This window comes from Lytechinus pictus, chromosome 3 (genome assembly GCF_037042905.1).
Source record: "Lytechinus pictus isolate F3 Inbred chromosome 3, Lp3.0, whole genome shotgun sequence".
Lineage (NCBI taxonomy): Eukaryota > Metazoa > Echinodermata > Echinoidea > Temnopleuroida > Toxopneustidae > Lytechinus > Lytechinus pictus.
In genome coordinates this window covers 21,665,790-21,684,980 of record NC_087247.1, presented here as the reverse complement: position 1 = coordinate 21,684,980, position 19,191 = coordinate 21,665,790, and the positions used below count along the sequence as shown (strand labels likewise).

Genomic DNA, 19,191 nt, shown 5'->3' with positions numbered 1-19,191 from the left:
AGTTATGAAAGTTATTGATATTTAGTCCTGAAAAATGTACATTAAAAAAACCCTTTTTAAGAATACATAGAAATGATAGGTATCTCATTAAATCGACCTAATACGAGGGCGAAGCGCGAGCCTATTCTTTTCCAATATTATTTTAAGATTGAATATTCTAAGCACCTTTTGTTATTATAACAAGATGCATATCTATTCAATTAATGCGAGCGCGAAGTGCGAGCTGAAAATTCTTGATATTTAGACCTGAAATCGGGACAGTTTAGGGAGAAGTAACTAGGAAAATAATGCAAGCACGAGGGGTGAGCTAAAAATCATGATATACCGGATGATATACTTACCTGCACAGGGGAAAATTTGTAGCAATTCATGAACAAGATACGCATCTCATCAGCGTAATGCGAGTGCGAGCTGATTTATATATATATATATATAACCTCGCCTAAAATGGTACATTTTAATGATTGTAAAAAAAATTAATGAAGAGGATTGGTATTTCCCTTATCAAATGCAAATCAGCGTGTGATGAAAAGCTTTGACACTTAAACCAGAAAAATGTGTATTTCAGAACTGTTTGTATAAGAATTAATGAAGAGTGACGTATCAAAATGCAAACCTTCAGCTAGAGATGATGAGTTATATGATATGAGTTTGAATAAAGAATATTTTAAGGTCTGTTTGTTGGAATCCTTGAAGAGAAAACCAAAGATGGCACGAATATTCATCCGTGCATGCTTGGGTAAAGACATGCTAGCTTCATTTTTCTAAACGTGCTGGGAACTGCATTGCCATAAAATAGAATGCCGAGGACAGGAGTGGCATTCCCTTTCTGAGCCTTTATTCCTTTACCTTTTCTCTTCATTTGGTTCCTTTTCTTTATTTGCGCCCCTTGCCCCATAAAAGTGGTGCCCGGGGCACGTGCCCCCGTAGATACGCCGGTAGAAATAAAGCTAACATAAACTTCGATAATAAGGACTAACCCCACCTCCCGTTTTAATACAGGTGTACAGCTTGACTTGTGGACCCCCTTAAAAGCTTCAACAAAAAAAGGAGAAAAGAAGGGAACGGAAAACAAAAAAAATGTGAAATATGATATGATAAATATCATGTCAAAATCTAACGCAAAATAAGATTTTTGTATTAAATAGATCGAAACTTTTTCTCGCTCGCAGCTCTTTATAAATTTTGCCCTTTACGCCACTGACCCCCAAAACCTAAAAAAATAAACAAAATCTGCGTCAGTCATCCCCCCATGGACAACGATCGACATGGCCTTAAGTTATGAACAACCTCCATAATTGTTTTCTTAATCTGAAAGATTGCTTAAGGATTAGCCAGATATAGTAACAAGTAAGAAATGCAAGTAAGATTAATTCCTAGTATTGTATTTTAATCATTATATTCCATATGCGCTGTTCGATTGGTAAAAATTGAAGCGTGTAATTAGTTTTGATTTACCCTTCAAACAAAATATACAACATGATGCCGTTTTCACTAGTTACAGCATTTTACACGATCATAACGATTTTTATATTACCATCATCACTATTAATTAGTATAGTATAGTAGTAGTAGTGGTGGTAGAAGTATCAATATCAGGGGTAGATCAAGCTTTCGCCAATTGGGGACCGGACAAAGTCTCCATATTTTCCGATTGACCGCACTGGAAAAAGTCGATTAAAAAAAAAAAAATTGGGAGGGGGAGAGCCTAAAGGCACTAGCATGCAAGTCTGTCGACAGGTAAATCCGACACAACGAACAGAATAGTTTGTGCATAATTTAATTGAAAGGTGATATTTAAAGCCCGGGGATTTAAAGTCTTTAAACAGAATAGCTCACTCTAGAGGTGAAGAAGAAAGAAGAAGAATAAGAAGAGGAAAGGAGAAGAAGGAGGAAGGACCATCAGAAGATGGAGGAGTAGAATAAGAAGGAATAGGAGAAGGGGGAAGTCATTTTTTTTGTCAAGAGTTCTTGTATTTTGATAAGGGGGGGGGGGTATACCTTCCTCCCACTTCAGATTCCCCAACAATACTTAACTCATACTTAACAGCTTAAGTAACCTTTGCTCCATTTACTAAATCATGGATATCATTTAAAATCTCATCGTCCGTTCACTCAGAAATGACCAAGTTTCCACTATACATTGTGGTCACACATTCTCGGTTCACATCACAGCAACAGTAATCACATTCGCTAATATCTCCCATTCATATCTCGCTTTGGCCTATACTGAATTGTATTATTGAATTGTCATCTAAATCTGTAATTAAACTATGGATTGTCAAATGGGTTACCATGGTGAAGCTTATTACCATTTTTGAGGCAATCAAACCAACAAATATTGCAAAAGAAAAATATATAATACAAAAAGTTTCTTCATCATCAATGTACGAGAGCCCAAAACAACGTAAAAGGACATTACACACTATTATCTGATGTATTTGACAATCCATAATTTGAGCACAGACCTACTAAATTGAGTAAACCCCGATGTAAAAAGGGGTTTCAAGTCTAGACTAGAATTTTACACCACACTTCTCAGGAATGCTGGCTTCAAAATATTTCTTCCATATTTGTGGCAATTATAATGCCCCAATTAATTAAAATTCATTATATTTTTGTATTTTCCTTTTCTTCCCATTTATTTAACAACTCAATTTTTTGGCAATTTTTTTTTAGCAGGATAACAAGTCGAAAACTGGCACTCCATAAATGTGTGGTCTCAGTTAAATCAGACTAACTAAACCATGGCTATCAGAATACCATCCAATGTATTTTAAAGTGGAAAGGCCACACTGGTGTAAAGGTTGCTTTAAATAAAAGCAGAATCAATTGAGAAATATATTAATGAAGTTGTTTATGGGTTTTCACTGACAAAAATTATTGTCACATGCAATCAGCTCCCATACATCAATATACACTCTACAAAATGATTTGATTTTCGTAATCATACATGATAATCAAATTTATGATTTCATATTTCATGAATTACATTAGATGACACAAGAGGGAGCTGCTTGCAAAACACAAACCAATCATTGCAAAATAAAAAATTCATCAAATTTTCATATTCCACCAAACCTGCAATAAACTGTTTTTCTCTTTTTTTATTTCCTACTTAAGACAACTTGGCACCAGTGAGGACTTTCCATTGAATGGACACATGTTCATGTAGATAAAACCTATGTTGGCTTCCAACAGAGCAGAGATGTTACAACACAATGCAAATACAGAAAGTCACAAGAGTTCAATATTCTCACATCCAGAGTCACCCTACTTAATGTAACTTAACGCTGAAAAGACTTTTTTTTTTTTTTTTGGGGGGGGGGTGTCAAATCAACTCCCCCAGTTCAAAAACACACCCTGATTAGCATTCAAAATCAATAACTTCATTGCTCTTCCAAGCTAGAAGGGGGTTTGTAATGTAACAACCTTTTCACTTCAAAAAATATATTGGTCAGGAAAGCACCAAGGTACAATAAAACAACAAATAGGAAAGTTGATTATCATTTTCATCTCCATATATCACTTTATTCTGACACTCTGCACCCAAACTCACGTTTTCACTTCTGGATGATATGTCAGAGCGATTCTGTCACTGATCCAGCAAAGAAAATATACATTGGTCCAATAGAGGACACTTACACAGGGTTTTAAAGCTGACATTATTATTACAATTATTTTACGTCATTCAAGCTCTTCACTCTCTCCTTTGGAATTGTCAAAATTGTCCTTAGGAATAGGACCCCAAAATAAGTAGCAATAAGAGTATCTTCAATCACTGGAAAATATATGTATATTCAAGGTCTGTGGGGGTACATCCTGACAAATATGAAATCGTGCTTCACAAACAGCAACACCCAGACCAAAGGGAAGTCAAAGGACATTGTTTGCTTGAACCAAAAGATTATAAAAAAAAAGGGAAATGATCAACATAAATCACCAGAGTAAAGAAGGAAATAAAGATAATCAGTTAAATAACTGGTGATCACAATGATTTTCAACCGTTCAATTTGTCTTTAAAGCTAAACATTTGAATATCTGGACATATCATTTTTTTAAATGTGATACATACTTTTCTGTTGTAACAAAAACACAGAATTATAGTGTATTTCTAACTAACTACATTGTAAATTATTTACCCTTATGTGTCATGATTCAATGCGTCTTGGTTTCTTCACAAGTGCATATATATATATGTCAATAAAACATGTGTAAAATCAATACAGATCACTGCAAATCAAATAAATAATCAAACTTGGGAATCTATAGAGCTTTCTTGTCCTTACATTCCAAAAACATACAAACAGATATAAACATGTCTTTTAACATAATATGCATGAAAAAAAAGAGACAATAAAATATAGCTTTGGCAGTAAAGAGGAATATCAAAATTCCAAAACTGAGAATGAAAATAGGATTTCGTTATATTGCAGAAAAATAAACTTTACAAAGAAAACAAGTAGATGTATAATGAAAAGAACCATATTTGTTGTTTTTTTGTGACATTTAGGTGCTTTTAAAGTTTAAATAACATTTCATCAAGCTTATAAAATATAGAACATGTTTATAACTCAGTGGTTTAGATTGATTTAATACCAATTCATATTGCCATGTATTTGTTTTAATCAATTTTTATTTTCTGCTTATTAAATTATGACGGGAGTAGTAGGCATATATTCAAAAGGTTTGAAGGGATGAGCAAGATGGTTCATAAATTACACCACATAAATTTATTTTATTGGTTTAATTATCATCTAAAGAATGTTGTAACCAATTTGGTATTTCATGATGAACGCTTTTCACTGTACTTTCACAATGTCAGACCTGTGAAAAAACAACAAGTTAAACATAGTATATCACATTTTGTCAATAATAACATTTAAAACATTTGTGTACTTTCATGAATCCCATCACCTTGTGACCTGAACTATGAATCAAAGGAGGAAAGCACACAAAAGCCCAACTGTGCAGGCAGGCAAGCAAAAAAGTTAATTTTCTATCAATGTACTCAATGATTATCATTTCACATTGGATGTAAGAACGGAATTTAAAAAAAAATGAGAATGGTTCTCAAAATCCTACTCTGAAACCCATTACCTATCAAAATCACTGAAATTTGATGATTAAATTTTTCAGCTATAAATACTTTCTAGAAAGCTAAAGGAGAATCATGTTTACCCCCAAAACAAGAAGAAGATAACACATGGTACAAGATTAAAAGGGCGGCAGCTAATGTTTAATTAGCATAACTCTGTTTTTGAGGGGATGTTATTAAACTTAAATTCAATAGTCAATAACAATCTAGATTATTCATATTCATGATGTACATGTAAAAAAGGTATATCATTCTCCATTGTACAAATGTCTTTTCATAGATCTTGGCCTGTAAGATAAAATATGTAAAATTACAGCAACGAGACTGTAGATTTGATCTTACTAAAGTTTGTAAGTCTTGTCAATTGTCCCTTACTGCTCCCTAATCTCTTGTACTTGAATCTTTCACTGATAGCCTGACCCTCACTATCCTTTCATCATCTGAGCTTTATCTGATGAAAACTTACTTTCCTTCTTGTCTAATTCATTAATAATCTTCCACCTGAATATCATTCAAAAGAAAGAGAGGCGTAAAAATGGGTCAAACAAGTTTGAGAAGATCACATCTTTATGTAATCTATTGAAGGGTAGGAAATGTGAGATGAGCCAGCAAAGTTAATAATGGTGAATTGACTATATCACCTGAATCATACACATGATTGCATATCTGAAAAGCTTACTAGCTTGATGTTGAAATTAAGTAATGCTATATTCACTTAAAACATTCATTCATTACTTCCATAAAATAGTTTTCCTTTCAGCATTAATATAAATCAGATGTAAATCCATTTTCATTCAAATTTTAAACCATGATTTATAGTGCTAAGAAATATTTCATTAAGAGAGTTTGTAAAGAATCATCAGTGTCATGATTTTATATACTTTTTGGAATAAATTCATTTCATTTTGATACCACAAGCCTATAAACTGAGGTAAGAATTTGACACTCTAGGCACATTAATTTTACATTACTCATGATTCATGTACCGTCTTCAATCTTGCAAGTAGAGCATCACATGTCTTCTTGGCATCTCCCAGCAACATGCCGGTGTTTTGCTTGAAGAAGATTGGGTTGTCTACGGCTGCATAACCAACTCCAAGAGATCTCTTCATGACAACCACTTGCTTGGACTGCCATACCCTCAGTACTGGCATACCAGCAATGATGGAGTTGGGATCTTCTTCAGCAGCAGAATTGACTGTGTCATTGGCTCCAATAACGAGAACCAGATCGTTTTCCGGGAAGTCATCATTAATTTCATCCATCTCAAGTACAACATCATAAGGTACACCAGCTTCAGCCAAGAGAACATTCAGCTGACCAGGCATGCGACCAGCAACAGGATGGATACCAAAGCGTACATTCTTTCCACGCTTGCTGAGCACTTCCACCATTTCAGCTATGGGGTATTGGGCCTTTGCAACACAAAGACCATAGCCTGGGACAATGATGATATTTTGGGCTTCATCAATCATGTCAACCGTGTTTTCTACATTGACCTCAGTGTGGGTGCCTGTGATTTCCATTGGCTTGCCGCCAGCAGTGGTCAAGGTTCCGTAGCCACCAAAGATGACATTGGTTAGAGAACGATTCATAGCCTTACACATGATGTATGATAGGATGGCTCCTGAAGAACCAATCATGGCACCAACAATGGTCATGAGGTTGTTGTTCAGCATGAAGCCTTCTGCGCATAGAGCCCAGCCACTGTAACTGTTCAGAACAGTAATGACAACAGGCATGTCTGCGCCACCAATGGCTGCAGTCAGAGTGACTCCCATAACTGATGAGAGAACACTGGTTGCAGTCAAACAGCTCATATCCATAGCATACCCTGGATTTGTCATGTAGTAACCCATGGCACCAACATTTGCAGCCATGAGTCCCAGGTTGAGAGCATTTCGTCCAGGGAGAAGGAGAGGTTCAGATTTAAGCACACCTTGAAGCTTACCATATGCAATAAGAGAACCTGTGAAAGTAACCCCACCAATATACGTTCCCAGGAAGAGGAAAGCTTTGGTCATTGCTGCTGTTGCTGGATCTGCAGCAAAGTGGGAAGCTTCTGTCATGTATGTTGATAAACAGGTGAGAACGGCGGCAAGACCAACAAAGCTGTGGAAGGCAGCAACAAGCTGTGGTAAGTCAGTAATTGCCATTCGCTTTGCAATGATGGAACCAATGGTGCCACCAACACCAATTGCTGCACCCATCTGTGTGTACAGCTCTGGAGAAGCCTTGAGTCCAACAAGGGTGGCAATCATTCCTGTTGATACACCAATCATACCTAAAGAATTACCAACTCTGGAAGATGCTTGCGAAGACAATCCACTCAACGCACCAACACAGCAGAGAGAACCTGCAAGGTAAGCAATCTCCTGCATGGAATAACCTGTCATTTCAGCGCCCAAGTATGATCCAATGCCAATTGCACCGGGAAGAAGGTATAGATAGTTATATTCTGGTGGATCATCTGGACGGCGAAACATATCCAACATCCTTTTGGTGACAAGGAATCCTCCAAAGATGTTGATAGATGAGATGAAAGCTGCAATGGCAGCAAGGGTGGCAGGTGTGGAATCAGGATAATAACCTCCACTCATGCAAACGAGTCCCCCTACGGCTGTGATGCCAGAGATAGCATTTGTCACTGACATCAAGGGTGAATGGAGTGCAGGTGTTACTCCCCAGACAGTGTGGTAACCAACAATTCCAGCTAGAGAGAAGGTGGTGAGCATGGTGTTGAATGCGGCATTTGGAGACAGAACTCCAAAGCCATACAAAGATGACAATCCTACTGTGTACATCAGGGAACTTTTAAGGGTTTCTGCGAAGGGATTTGGGGGCGGGGCCTCAACCGCTGCTGGCTTAGGTGGGGGTGGTGGAGGAGCAGCTACTTCTTTGGGTGGTGGGGGAGGCCAAAGTAGCTGACCTTCTTTCAAAATTATAGAGCCTCGGGTAACTTCATCTTCAAGGTCAATGTGGTAGAAGCCTTTGGGTCCAAGTGAGAGCAGAAACTTTGAGATATTGTTACCATACAATGTGCTAGACTGGGTTGGAAGGCGACTGGGTAGATCCGTGTAACCAATGTGGGTAACACCGTTATGAACATACAGTTCATTTGGCTTTGTGGTTTCAATATTACCTCCTGCTTCAGCAGCCAAGTCCACTACAACCGATCCCTCCTTCATTGACTCAATCATCTCTTTAGAGATAAGCTTTGGTGCAGGTTTACCTGGAATCAAGGCAGTAGTAACAACGATGTCAACTTCTTTACATTGTTTAGCAAACAGTTCCATTTCTGCCTTGATGAACTCTGGAGACATTTCCTTAGCATACCCACCAGCTCCTTCTCCGGATTCCTCATACTTCAGTTCCAAGAACTCAGCTCCGAGTGACTGTACCTGCTCTTTGACAGCTGCTCTTGTATCAAACCCTCTTACAATAGCTCCCATATTCTTTGCTGTGCCCATTGCCGATAGTCCAGCTACACCTCCTCCAATGACAAGAGCTTTTGCTGGAGGAATTTTTCCAGCAGCTGTAATCTGACCTGTGAAGAACCTGCCAAAGTTATTAGCTGCTTCTAAAACAGCTTTGTAGCCTGCAATGTTTGCCATTGAACTTAGGGCATCAAACACCTGGGCTCTGCTTATCCTAGGAACACAATCCATGGCATACACTGTAGCCTTCTTCTCCGCTAATTTGTCCAGAAGCTCCTTATTTTGCGCTGGGTACATGAAACTGATGAGATTTGTGCGATCTTTGAGGAGACCAACCTCTTCCATACTAGGAGCGCGGACTTTCAAAACGAGATCTGACTTGAAAGCATCATCTCTGCTTACTATTTTTGCCCCAGCTTCTTCGTAATCTGTATTTCTGAAGTTAGCTTTGGACCCTGCACCGTCTTCTACGACAACACTGTAGCCTTCTTTGACGAGATTCTTGACTGCGATGGGGGCGGCCGCTACCCTGCGTTCATTGAGGAAAGTTTCCTTTGGGATACCGATCTTAAGTTCGCCATAAGGAATTGCACCTGGTGGAGCCTCTGCCTCTGCCCTCCTTATGAAGGATGTTTTGAGCCCTCGGAAGCGTAACTTGGAAACTGTGTAGGTCTTCTTAAGGGCCACCCTGTCTACTCGACAGGCAGACTGCATTAAGCGAAACATGATGCCTGCATAAAAAAGACAAAACAAATATGTGAATAATTAAATAAGATTCTGACGATGGGAAATACTTTGTATTTGTCGCTATGTCACATGAAAGAAATTTTTTCCCTTATTAGGAGTACCGTATTTTCCGGTATATAAACCGCGGCCGTGTATAAACCGCACCCCCAATTTTTGACTCATGGAAAAAAAAAAAAAAATTGAGGAAACCAGAAATAGTGAAATCTGTGTAATATTCTATATATTTGGAGGAATATCTTCATGCATTCTCCGTGATACTGAAGCAATAAAATATACGAAAAGATATTATTTGTTCGATGCAAAGTGTTTTTACTTCAACAATTTTGACGCAATTATCTCGCTCATGCAATACACAGCGATAATGCCTGTGCGTGGTGCTGAGTCTACGGGCAGCTGCCGGCTGCCCCGAGCTCTGCCTCTGGTACGTCCAAAGGGATTCGTCCTGACGTAAGAATTTTGCACAAATACTCATAAAACAGACTTATTACCTGTTGACGACGAATTGGGATTGTGTTTACTTAAGCAACTCAACACCATCACATGACCAAATAATTTGAGAACGGACTGTTGGCCGAGCGAGACGAGCAGTCACGTCGGCTTTAAACTTTTTTTTTCTGAGCATACATGGAGGGAGCGCATGCGCGTTGCTCGTGAGTCGCAGCAGCCAGGGGGGGGGGGATGGGAAGGGACGATCAGGCACCAATCAATATGCAATTCAGTTCTTAAAAGAAAATACATACCAGCAAACAAATTACAGGGCGACATCGACACGCAATTCATAATTCATGAAATAAATCACAAGCTGACACATGACAAACAACTTCGTGTACCATATACAACAAATTTAACAAAAACTCATATTCATTACAAAATTGATATTTTCATCAATGCACTCTTACATTTGTGATAAAAAATGTAAATGACATATTATTTATGCTCGAATTATTACATATACCAGTTTACGCTAGCAATAATAATAATAATATAATTGTTCTCAATTATTTCTATATCCAATTTGAGTCGACGTTGTTCATATGAAATCAATATTTTACTTCAAATTAAAAAGTCACTCAAATTCAATGTAAAATGCACGAAGAAAATATAAATCTTATCAACTGCAGATAAGGCCTAAAATCATTGCTTCCTTGACTTAATTGGCGACGTTCTCCATTGCTGCAAAAGCAATCAATACCGGTAGATGGCGCTTCAACACGTACAGTCTTCAAGTTTAGTTAGCTGCACATTAGAAAGGCCTCGAGCAAGATTTCTGTTTCTTTCTGGGATTTTTCTTATTTTTGGTTTGGAAAAGCGATAGTAGGCAGCTTAAAAATTTAGTGCCCTACTGTTCAGTATTAGAGGTATGACATTAGCTGTCAATTACACTAGCAGATTGGTCAAACAGAAGAGGGTAAAATCTTAACTACGTCTACGGTACTGCGCGACGCTCCGCCTTCAGTTTCCCTGTACGTCGCTAGGCTGCGGCGCGCCCAGCGCCGGCCAGCCATGCCAGCAGGCGCTACCGAGGAGCGCTCACCGAACATGGATTGGCCGTCCCGCGAACGCCACGACAAAAATCATTAAATTATGATAAGAGAAAGACAGAGATGATGTAAAGTGAGTTTTATTTCAATCTTTTTACAAGTCCACGTTTCAAACATGTCACACATTCATTATATATATGCTAAATTTTTGTCAAGTCAATTAAGTTTCTGAGGTCGGATTTCTCTGTGTTCGTGTATAAACCGCACCCCCCATTTTCGAGGTTTTCCCCGGCGGAAAAAGGTGCGGTTAATACACCAGAAAATACGGCACGGCTATGAATGAATATTGCCCAGAACTTTGGACCAAAACTGGATGCCTAAAGGTGATTAAGGAGGCTACCCAAAATACATCATGAGGATTCCAAACCAAAGTCTAATACAGACAATGCTGATCAATTAGTATTTGTTTTTATCAACTTGAAAATATAACATTTCTCAATGAAACATGTTACTCACGTTACACAATTTAGGCACCTTAACATATTGTAATTGCCCTATTTTGCTAACTGTGGGGTTTGACAATCTCTCTTTTCTGTACAAGGTTTATGATAACTTAATACACCTTGGTATATTATCAAAATTTAATTCGACAATTCTATCCAGAAAATATAGGCAAGCAAATTCTTGTTACTCACGTTACATTTTTGGACCACATAAGTTAAGAACATGAATTTGTTCAAAAAGTGTCCTCATACTGGGTGGAATAACAAGTAGTGGGTTTATGATTGTTATAACTGGTATAGAGGTTCACAAATGTAAATGCTCAGAATTTTTGAAACATTTCACATCTTTGACAAATTTACCAAAATTAGTGTTACTCACGTTACATATTTAACATAATTCATTGCCATGCTCCTGACCATATTTGCTTGAAAATGTATATTTAGATGTAATTAACTATTAAAATCATTTTAGGCATAAAATGGATCAGTTTTGTTAACCTCTTTTCTCAAGAATTACTGTATAGCCCATTTTATATGGCTTATCATCAACATTTAAGCAAAATTACCACACATACACGTACAATGTCAATTTTAGGTACAAGGAGTATGAAGAGTACTTCCATTGGCAAATTTTGAATGGAAGGGAATATTAAGAAACTTCTTCAGTTTTTTTGTTACTCTCGTTACATTGGTTTAAGCAATGGGGTGGCATGCTTTTTACCCACTCATGGGATTGGAAGACATTTTTGTCTTTGGCAACTCAAAACTAATGTTCCATACATTCTAAAAATCAACTAAACAAAGTTCTGCTGACCATTCTTTAATTATTTTTTAATTCAAATGAATTCTTTAGGTAAATTTTTACTGTTTTTCTCAATAAAGTTGTAAGTTGTGAGTTCACAGTTAAATATTTGCAATTCTTGGTGGAATTTTTGGAGAAAAAAAATACTGTTCCGTATGCCCAGAGGTATACTGAACAAAATTAGGTGGGTGACAAATTTCAAAATATGAATTTATTTTTTCACCCCATGGCAATTGCCCTTATGAATATCAAGTTATTTTAATAGAGTATGTTATTGTTGACATAAAGGTTTTTTTTTTCAGTTTCGGCATTTTATTCAAATACCAAATCTTAATTGAGAGAGCATGATGAAAAATGAATATTCAAGGTCTGATTTCATGGCAAATGGTTCATAGGAAACCAAGATATTGCTGCAAAAAGTATCAATGAAGTCAGTGTAAATCAGTCAGTTCTGAACCAGGAGGATTAAAGGGGGAACAAACTGACCAACATATACGGCATCATAAAATGTTTTAAATTCATGGATTTATTAAATCTTTATTCTGCATGTCATAGGCCTATTTTTTCTTAATATGTATATATATATATATATATATATATATATATATATATATATTTATATATATATATATATATACACATTTTTTTTAACGTCACTTGCCATTGGGCAAGTGATGAAAAAATTTGCTTGCCCGATAGAAAAAACTGCTTGCCCAATTTGTTTTATGAAGGCACTACTCTGATTTTTAAAGGTCATACAAAATAACGATTGAGAATCTTGTACAGTATACAAGAACACACATTTAAAAGTTTATTTTCAGCAACTTAGGCCTGAGTCACTATGTTTATTTTGAAAAAAACTTTTCGCTATTTATAAATGGGCGTTTAAAGAAGAATGAAACCCTTGAAACCAGCTGAATCCATATCAAAGAGAAAAATCAAAGAAACATATTGTTGAAAGTTTGAGGAAGATTGAATGAATAATAAGAAAGTTATGAGTATTTTAATATTGAGATCACTAATGCCATGTAGTTCCTCCCATTGGCAATGCGACCAAGATCTGTGATGTCACACACGTACAACTCCCTCATTACTTTAGTACTTATATCACTTATATTCTCACTTTTATAGAGTCTATCACAAGGTGAGGTGATCTCTTTATGAGAGGACAAGTACAGAGGTTTCACAACATTATATCATTGATGAATCGTTTGTCATATGATTAGAATGAGCAAAAAAGAAATGTTTTGGGGTATATTTTCAGTGTCCCAAAGGGGAGAGTTGTTCATCTGTGACATCATAGATCTTGGTCGCATTGCCAATTGGAGGATCTCCATAGCATTAGTGATCTCGACATTCAAATGCTCATAACTCTTCTATTGCTAGTCCTATTTTACTCAAACTTTTGTTGATCTCATTCTTTGATTTTTCTGCTTTCACAAAAGCTAACTTGCTCCAAGAGTTTCATTCTCCTTTAAGGTTTAGAAAAATACCTTCACCAAAAGTTGCTAAAATTTCATATTTTGCATTTTAAATCCAGGAAATGGTGATCTGTTTGCCATATTTCCTTAGAATTGTTTTGATCTAGTAAGAAACTATAAAGAAAGCCAGTGAAAAATATTCAGCTCTTTATTGACTCTGAAAAAGATTGTTTTATGATGTAAAAAAAAAAAATCATCAAAAGTGGAGTGGCTAAAATGTCACATTTTGCATCTTTAAATCCATGAAATGGCTATATATTTTCCATATTTCCTTGAATTAAAAAAAAAAATTAGTTGGAAACTATCAAGACAATTAAGAATATTCACCTCTCTCTTGTCTTTTCTTCATTATTTTATGATGTTACACTCGGTCAATATTTTTTTATTGTAGTCCCGCATGTAGACTTTCATGGGTTTTTTTAAACAGAAAACGATCGTTGATCGTTTTACACTTGGTCAACACCATGAAAGTCTACAAGTGGGACCACAAGAATAAAGAACATTTACTGAGCGTAACATCATCATAAATCTGAGTCAAGAAAGAGTCAAGAAAGAGCTGAATATTCTTCATTTTTTTGGTAGTTTCCAACTAAATCAAAACAATTTCAAGGTAATATGGAAAATAGATGGCCATTTCATGGATTTTTGCAAAATGTGAAATTTCAGCCACTTTTGGTTTGCATCAGCAAATTGCGCAAGATAGTAGCGCATGCGCAGTCATTGCACACATAGAACGTAAGATGCGATGGCACGGTTTTTCGAACGAGGTACCTGCCGATAAATTATTGGTAATTGGCGCTGATTTTACATCAGTTTCCACTGGTTTTTTTTACTGGTTTGACAAAATATGAGATAGTTGTGATTATCCAAAAGATATTGAAATTTAGAGGGTCTACTGATATTTTATTTCCAAAACAACCACTTGCCCGATCGGGCAATTGACTTTGAGAAATGCTTGCCCGCACGTCATTTTCACTTGTCCCGGGCAAGCAGGTTTGTCGCGCCCTGTATATATATATATATAAACCCCTCAAAAAAAGTTTGAAAATCTGTGTTTGGCCATGAATTTCTCCCAACTCCCAATTTCATACAATGCATATTTGATATCATTCAAAAGATCATTTAATTCACTTTAAAATGATACCATGCTTGATATGATCATGCCATCACGAAGAGCAGGATTCAAAAGTGTTGGATGAGGTCTGAATTGAAAAGCTGCAAAGCGAGCAGAAAATAGTCATGATGGGTCAATACAGAACATGATTCTTTTGTCTGTGTCAATAGAGATGAAAATCCATTCAAATCAAGCCCCTGCTTCTGTAGTGATGGTACTGTGAGATAACATCGTTTGAGACTTTGAGTCGAGGTTTGAAATACCCATGCATGTTTGTTTGTTTGTTATGTTTTTGCTTGTGCAGAGGTGTGTTTGATTCCATGTTAATGTTGATGTTAAGGTGCATGAAAATATTTAAAGAAACCGCTGAGAAACTCACTCATCACCACTGAAAAAAGAACAGTGATTTTCAATATTGTGTCATTTTTCAACTTTTGAATTTTGACCTTGCCCCACATTTCAAGGCACTGCACCTCCATGTGAACCATAATCATATCCTGTAGGGTATCATTTTAAAGAGAATTAAATGATCTATTTATTGATATTAATTACACATTGATATTTACTAAAACCGATGAGGAATTATCGATCAAAGTTAAAAAAAAAACGCTGAGAAACTCACTCATCACCATGGAAAAAACAGTGACTTTCAATATTGTGTCATTTTGCAACTTTTGAATTTTGACCTTGCCCCACATTTCAAGGCACTGCACCTCCATGAGAACCATAACCATATCATGTAGGGTATCATTTTAAAGAAAATGAAATGATCTATTCATTGTTATTAATTACACATTTATATTTACTAAAACCAAGGAGGGATTTTCTATCAAAGTCAGATTTCCAAACTTTTTTTGAGGAGTTTATATTTTATTAATTTATAATAAACTCCTCAAAAAAAGTTTGAAAATCTGACTTATCGAGGCCTTATCGTCATCCAAGTCACTGGGGACAAACTTGAGACAGACCTCAAATATCAGCAAACTTTCAATGGAATCCACGGTTGGCAGATTTTCAAAAGAAATCTATTGTTCGCGGTGCGAAACGGTGCGAAACTTCTCACTGAACGGGGACTTCCTTCCACCACACGTTTTCCCATTGACACAATAACAAATGACTCGGACACTTTTTCAAACGACAATAATAGTCTTTTTCTTTTCTCTCCTGTGGCTGTATATTCTTCCAAGTTGATGAAACAATGATCAAAAACACTAAATAAAACAAAATTAATCACATTAAAAACACTATTTAACTGTCTAATTACTCCTCGTGATCCGAGTCCCCTTCCCGTGTTGAGACTGCCAATTTCCCATAGGAGGGGACTCGGATAACGAGTAATAGTACTCCTCGTTATCCAAGTCCCCTCCTATGAGAAATTGGACAGTCTTAACACGGGAAGGGGACTCGGATCACGAGGAGTAATTAGACAGTTAAATAGTGTTTTTAATGTGATTTTCATTGATTTTAATGATTCTTATTATCGAAAATATTCATTAATCATCTCTAGGAAACTGTCTAAAAGTGGCAGAGTGGTTTTGAAGAGGAGGGAAATGAGGGGTAGATGAATATCAACGGGTTAATTGCCGTTTTGTATTTTTAGGAGAGGGGACTTGGATCACGAGTAATAGTACTCCTCGTTATCCAAGTCCCCTCCTATGAGAAATTGGACAGTCTTAACACGGGAAGGGGACTCGGATCACGAGGAGTAATAATACAGTTAAATAGTGTTTTTAATGTGATTTTCATTGATTTTAATGATTCTTATTATCAAAAATATTCATTTATCATCTCTAGGAAACTGTCTAAAAGTGGCAGAGTGGTTTTGAAGAGGAGGGAAATGAGGGGTAGATGAATATCAACGGGTTAATTGCCGTTTTGTATTTTTAGGAGAGGGGACTTGGATCACGAGTAATAGTACTCCTCGTTATCCAAGTCCCCTCCTATGAGAATTTGGACAGTCTTAACACGGGAAGGGGACTCGGATCACGAGGAGTAATTAGACAGTTAAATAGTGTTTTTAATGTGATTTTCATTGATTTTAATGATTCTTATTATCGAAAATATTCATTTATCATCTCTAGGAATCTGTCTAAAAGTGGCAGAGTGGTTTTGAAGAGGAGGGAAATGAGGGGTAGATGAATATCAACGGGTTAATTGCCGTTTTGTATTTTTAGGAGAGGGGACTTGGATCACGAGTAATAGTACTCCTCGTTATCCAAGTCCCCTCCTATGAGAAATTGGACAGTCTTAACACGGGAAGGGGACTCGGATCACGAGGAGTAATTAGACAGTTAAATAGTGTTTTTAATGTGATTTTCATTGATTTTAATGATTCTTATTATCGAAAATATTCATTAATCATCTCTAGGAAACTGTCTAAAAGTGGCAGAGTGGTTTTGAAGAGGAGGGAAATGAGGGGTAGATGAATATCAACGGGTTAATTGCCGTTTTGTATTTTTAGGAGAGGGGACTTGGATCACGAGTAATAGTACTCCTCGTTATCCAAGTCCCCTCCTATGGGAAATTGGACAGTCTTAACACGGGAAGGGGACTCGGATCACGAGGAGTAATTAGACAGTTAAATAGTGTTTTTAATGTGATTTTCATTGATTTTAATGATTCTTATTATCGAAAATATTCATTTATCATCTCTAGGAAACTGTCTAAAAGTGGCAGAGTGGTTTTGAAGAGGAGGGAAATGAGGGGTAGATGAATATCAACGGGGTTAATTGCCTTTTTATTTTAGAGGGGGGACTTGGATCACGAGGAGTAATTATGCAGACATTCTTTTTACCTAACGAAATAAAGCAATGGAGACTGTTAAGAGGGAGATGCAATTTGATTTATTTAGTAAAAACGTGATATACGAAATAAAGCAAAATCATAAGAAACATATATATGAAAAGAGATTTATTTAGCATAAAAAGTACGACGAAATAAAGCTATAAGGACTGAAAAAGAAGTAGATGCAATCCTGATTTATTTAGTAAATTAGGAATCAACGAAATAAAGCAATGGAGACTGAAGAGGGATCTAGGGCCTATTGATTTATTTAGTAAAAACGTAGACGAAATAAAGCAAATTTTATATTGTGAGAAACATAAAAAAGATGAATAATCCTGATTTATTTATATGAAAAGTACTAGTTTACGGAATAAAGCAATAGAGATTGAAAAGAAGTAGATGCAATTCTGATTTATTTAGTAAATAAGGAATCAACGAAATAAAGCAATTGAGACTGAAGAGGATATAAAGTTAGGGCTTATTGATTTATTTAGTAAAAACGTTGACGAAATAAAGCAAATTTGATATTGCAAGAAACATAAAAAGATAAATATAATCTTGATTTATTTATATGAAAAGTAATAGTTTACGAACTAAAGCAATAGAGAATGATGCAAATTCTGATTTATTACGCCAATAAAGTGGAGACTGAAAAGAGACAAGTATAACACACAACTACGAGGTTGGTAGAGACAGGTAGGACATGTTTTACGTTGTGAAAAATTGTCCGTGGATCCGAGTCACCGGGGACTTGGATCACGATAATGCCACTTATCGATAATCCTTCCTCGGGTAGGTGGAGCGTAGTGTAGCAGTAGTGAAGTGGAGCCTGCACGAACTTCGCCCGAGGTAACTAGACCCTAACAATCAGGCGGAACTCCCGAAAGCTGCTCTCTAACATAGCTGTATAGATTCTTGCTCAAGAGTGCAGTGTAGACTTCCATCATGTCGCATGATGTAGCGGCAGCTCCTCTTCGCGCTTCCCGATCCCCTGCGCCAGGTTGTCACTCTGTCTCTGTCTCATTACTTGTGTCAATTTTCCCCCCAAAATACTCTCGTCTTAGTGAAAAGAACAACACAATATTTGGGATACGTACCTCACAAAACCCTTGACAATCAAAAGTCAAACTGGTGACGCCTCCGGATCAAAATGAAGGCTGATTTTCTTAATTTGGCAGGGGTAGGGACCATAGAACTCCCCACATACAGCCAACGTAAATGCCGGGTATAGGTTGACGCGCGAGCGCGCGCACAGATCATATATCTCGGCTATGATCCAGTTAGCCTATTACCCTCGTTGGGGTTATTACCCCTCCCTCCCAATCCCCAAATCTTTAAGAAAACGGCCAATCGAAAGAAGCAATGAAATGAGAAATAAGAAGACTCGAGAAGAAAAGAAGAGGAAGGAGGAATAGGACAAGTTCAGAACAGTTCAAAGAAATAGTTAGAAGAAAGGGGGCGAATTGCGAATATCGAGGAGAAGATAGGCTATTGACTGTGGAAGAGTATATAAACAAGCAGGGCAGGGCCCAGTGTAGATTCTGGCGAAGGCGATTAATAAATATGTGAACAAAATAGGAATCGTTAATTTTTAGGGCAACTTTTAGTGTAGATCCAATAAGCACAACTGAGAAAAGTAGGTATATGTGAAAACTGAAAAGCACACCACATTGTAGAGGTGAATGGAGGGGGCGGGGGAGATGTAGGTCAATCATGCAGGGCATCCCGGAGGGCATCCAAAACA

General features: G+C 36.9%; 1 protein-coding gene across 1 annotated transcript; it reads right to left on the bottom strand.

The window, feature by feature from the left end:
• Positions 1–3,503: 3,503 nt before the first annotated feature.
• On the bottom strand, positions 3,504–18,676 carry LOC129257626 (NAD(P) transhydrogenase, mitochondrial-like). Its single transcript, XM_054895999.2, has 3 exons — positions 18,545–18,676; positions 6,085–9,266; positions 3,504–5,599 (listed from the first exon to the last, which is right to left on the bottom strand). Exons 2-3 carry the CDS (start codon positions 9,259–9,261, stop codon positions 5,585–5,587), a joined length of 3,192 nt encoding a protein of 1,063 aa, XP_054751974.2. The 5' UTR covers positions 9,262–9,266; positions 18,545–18,676; the 3' UTR covers positions 3,504–5,584.
• Positions 18,677–19,191: the final 515 nt, after the last annotated feature.

What these genes read in the sequence shown, in the direction of transcription:
- LOC129257626 (XM_054895999.2), bottom strand. Translation starts at nt 9,261, where the DNA reads ATGTTTCGCTTAATGCAGTCTGCCTGTCGAGTAGACAGGGTGGCCCTT.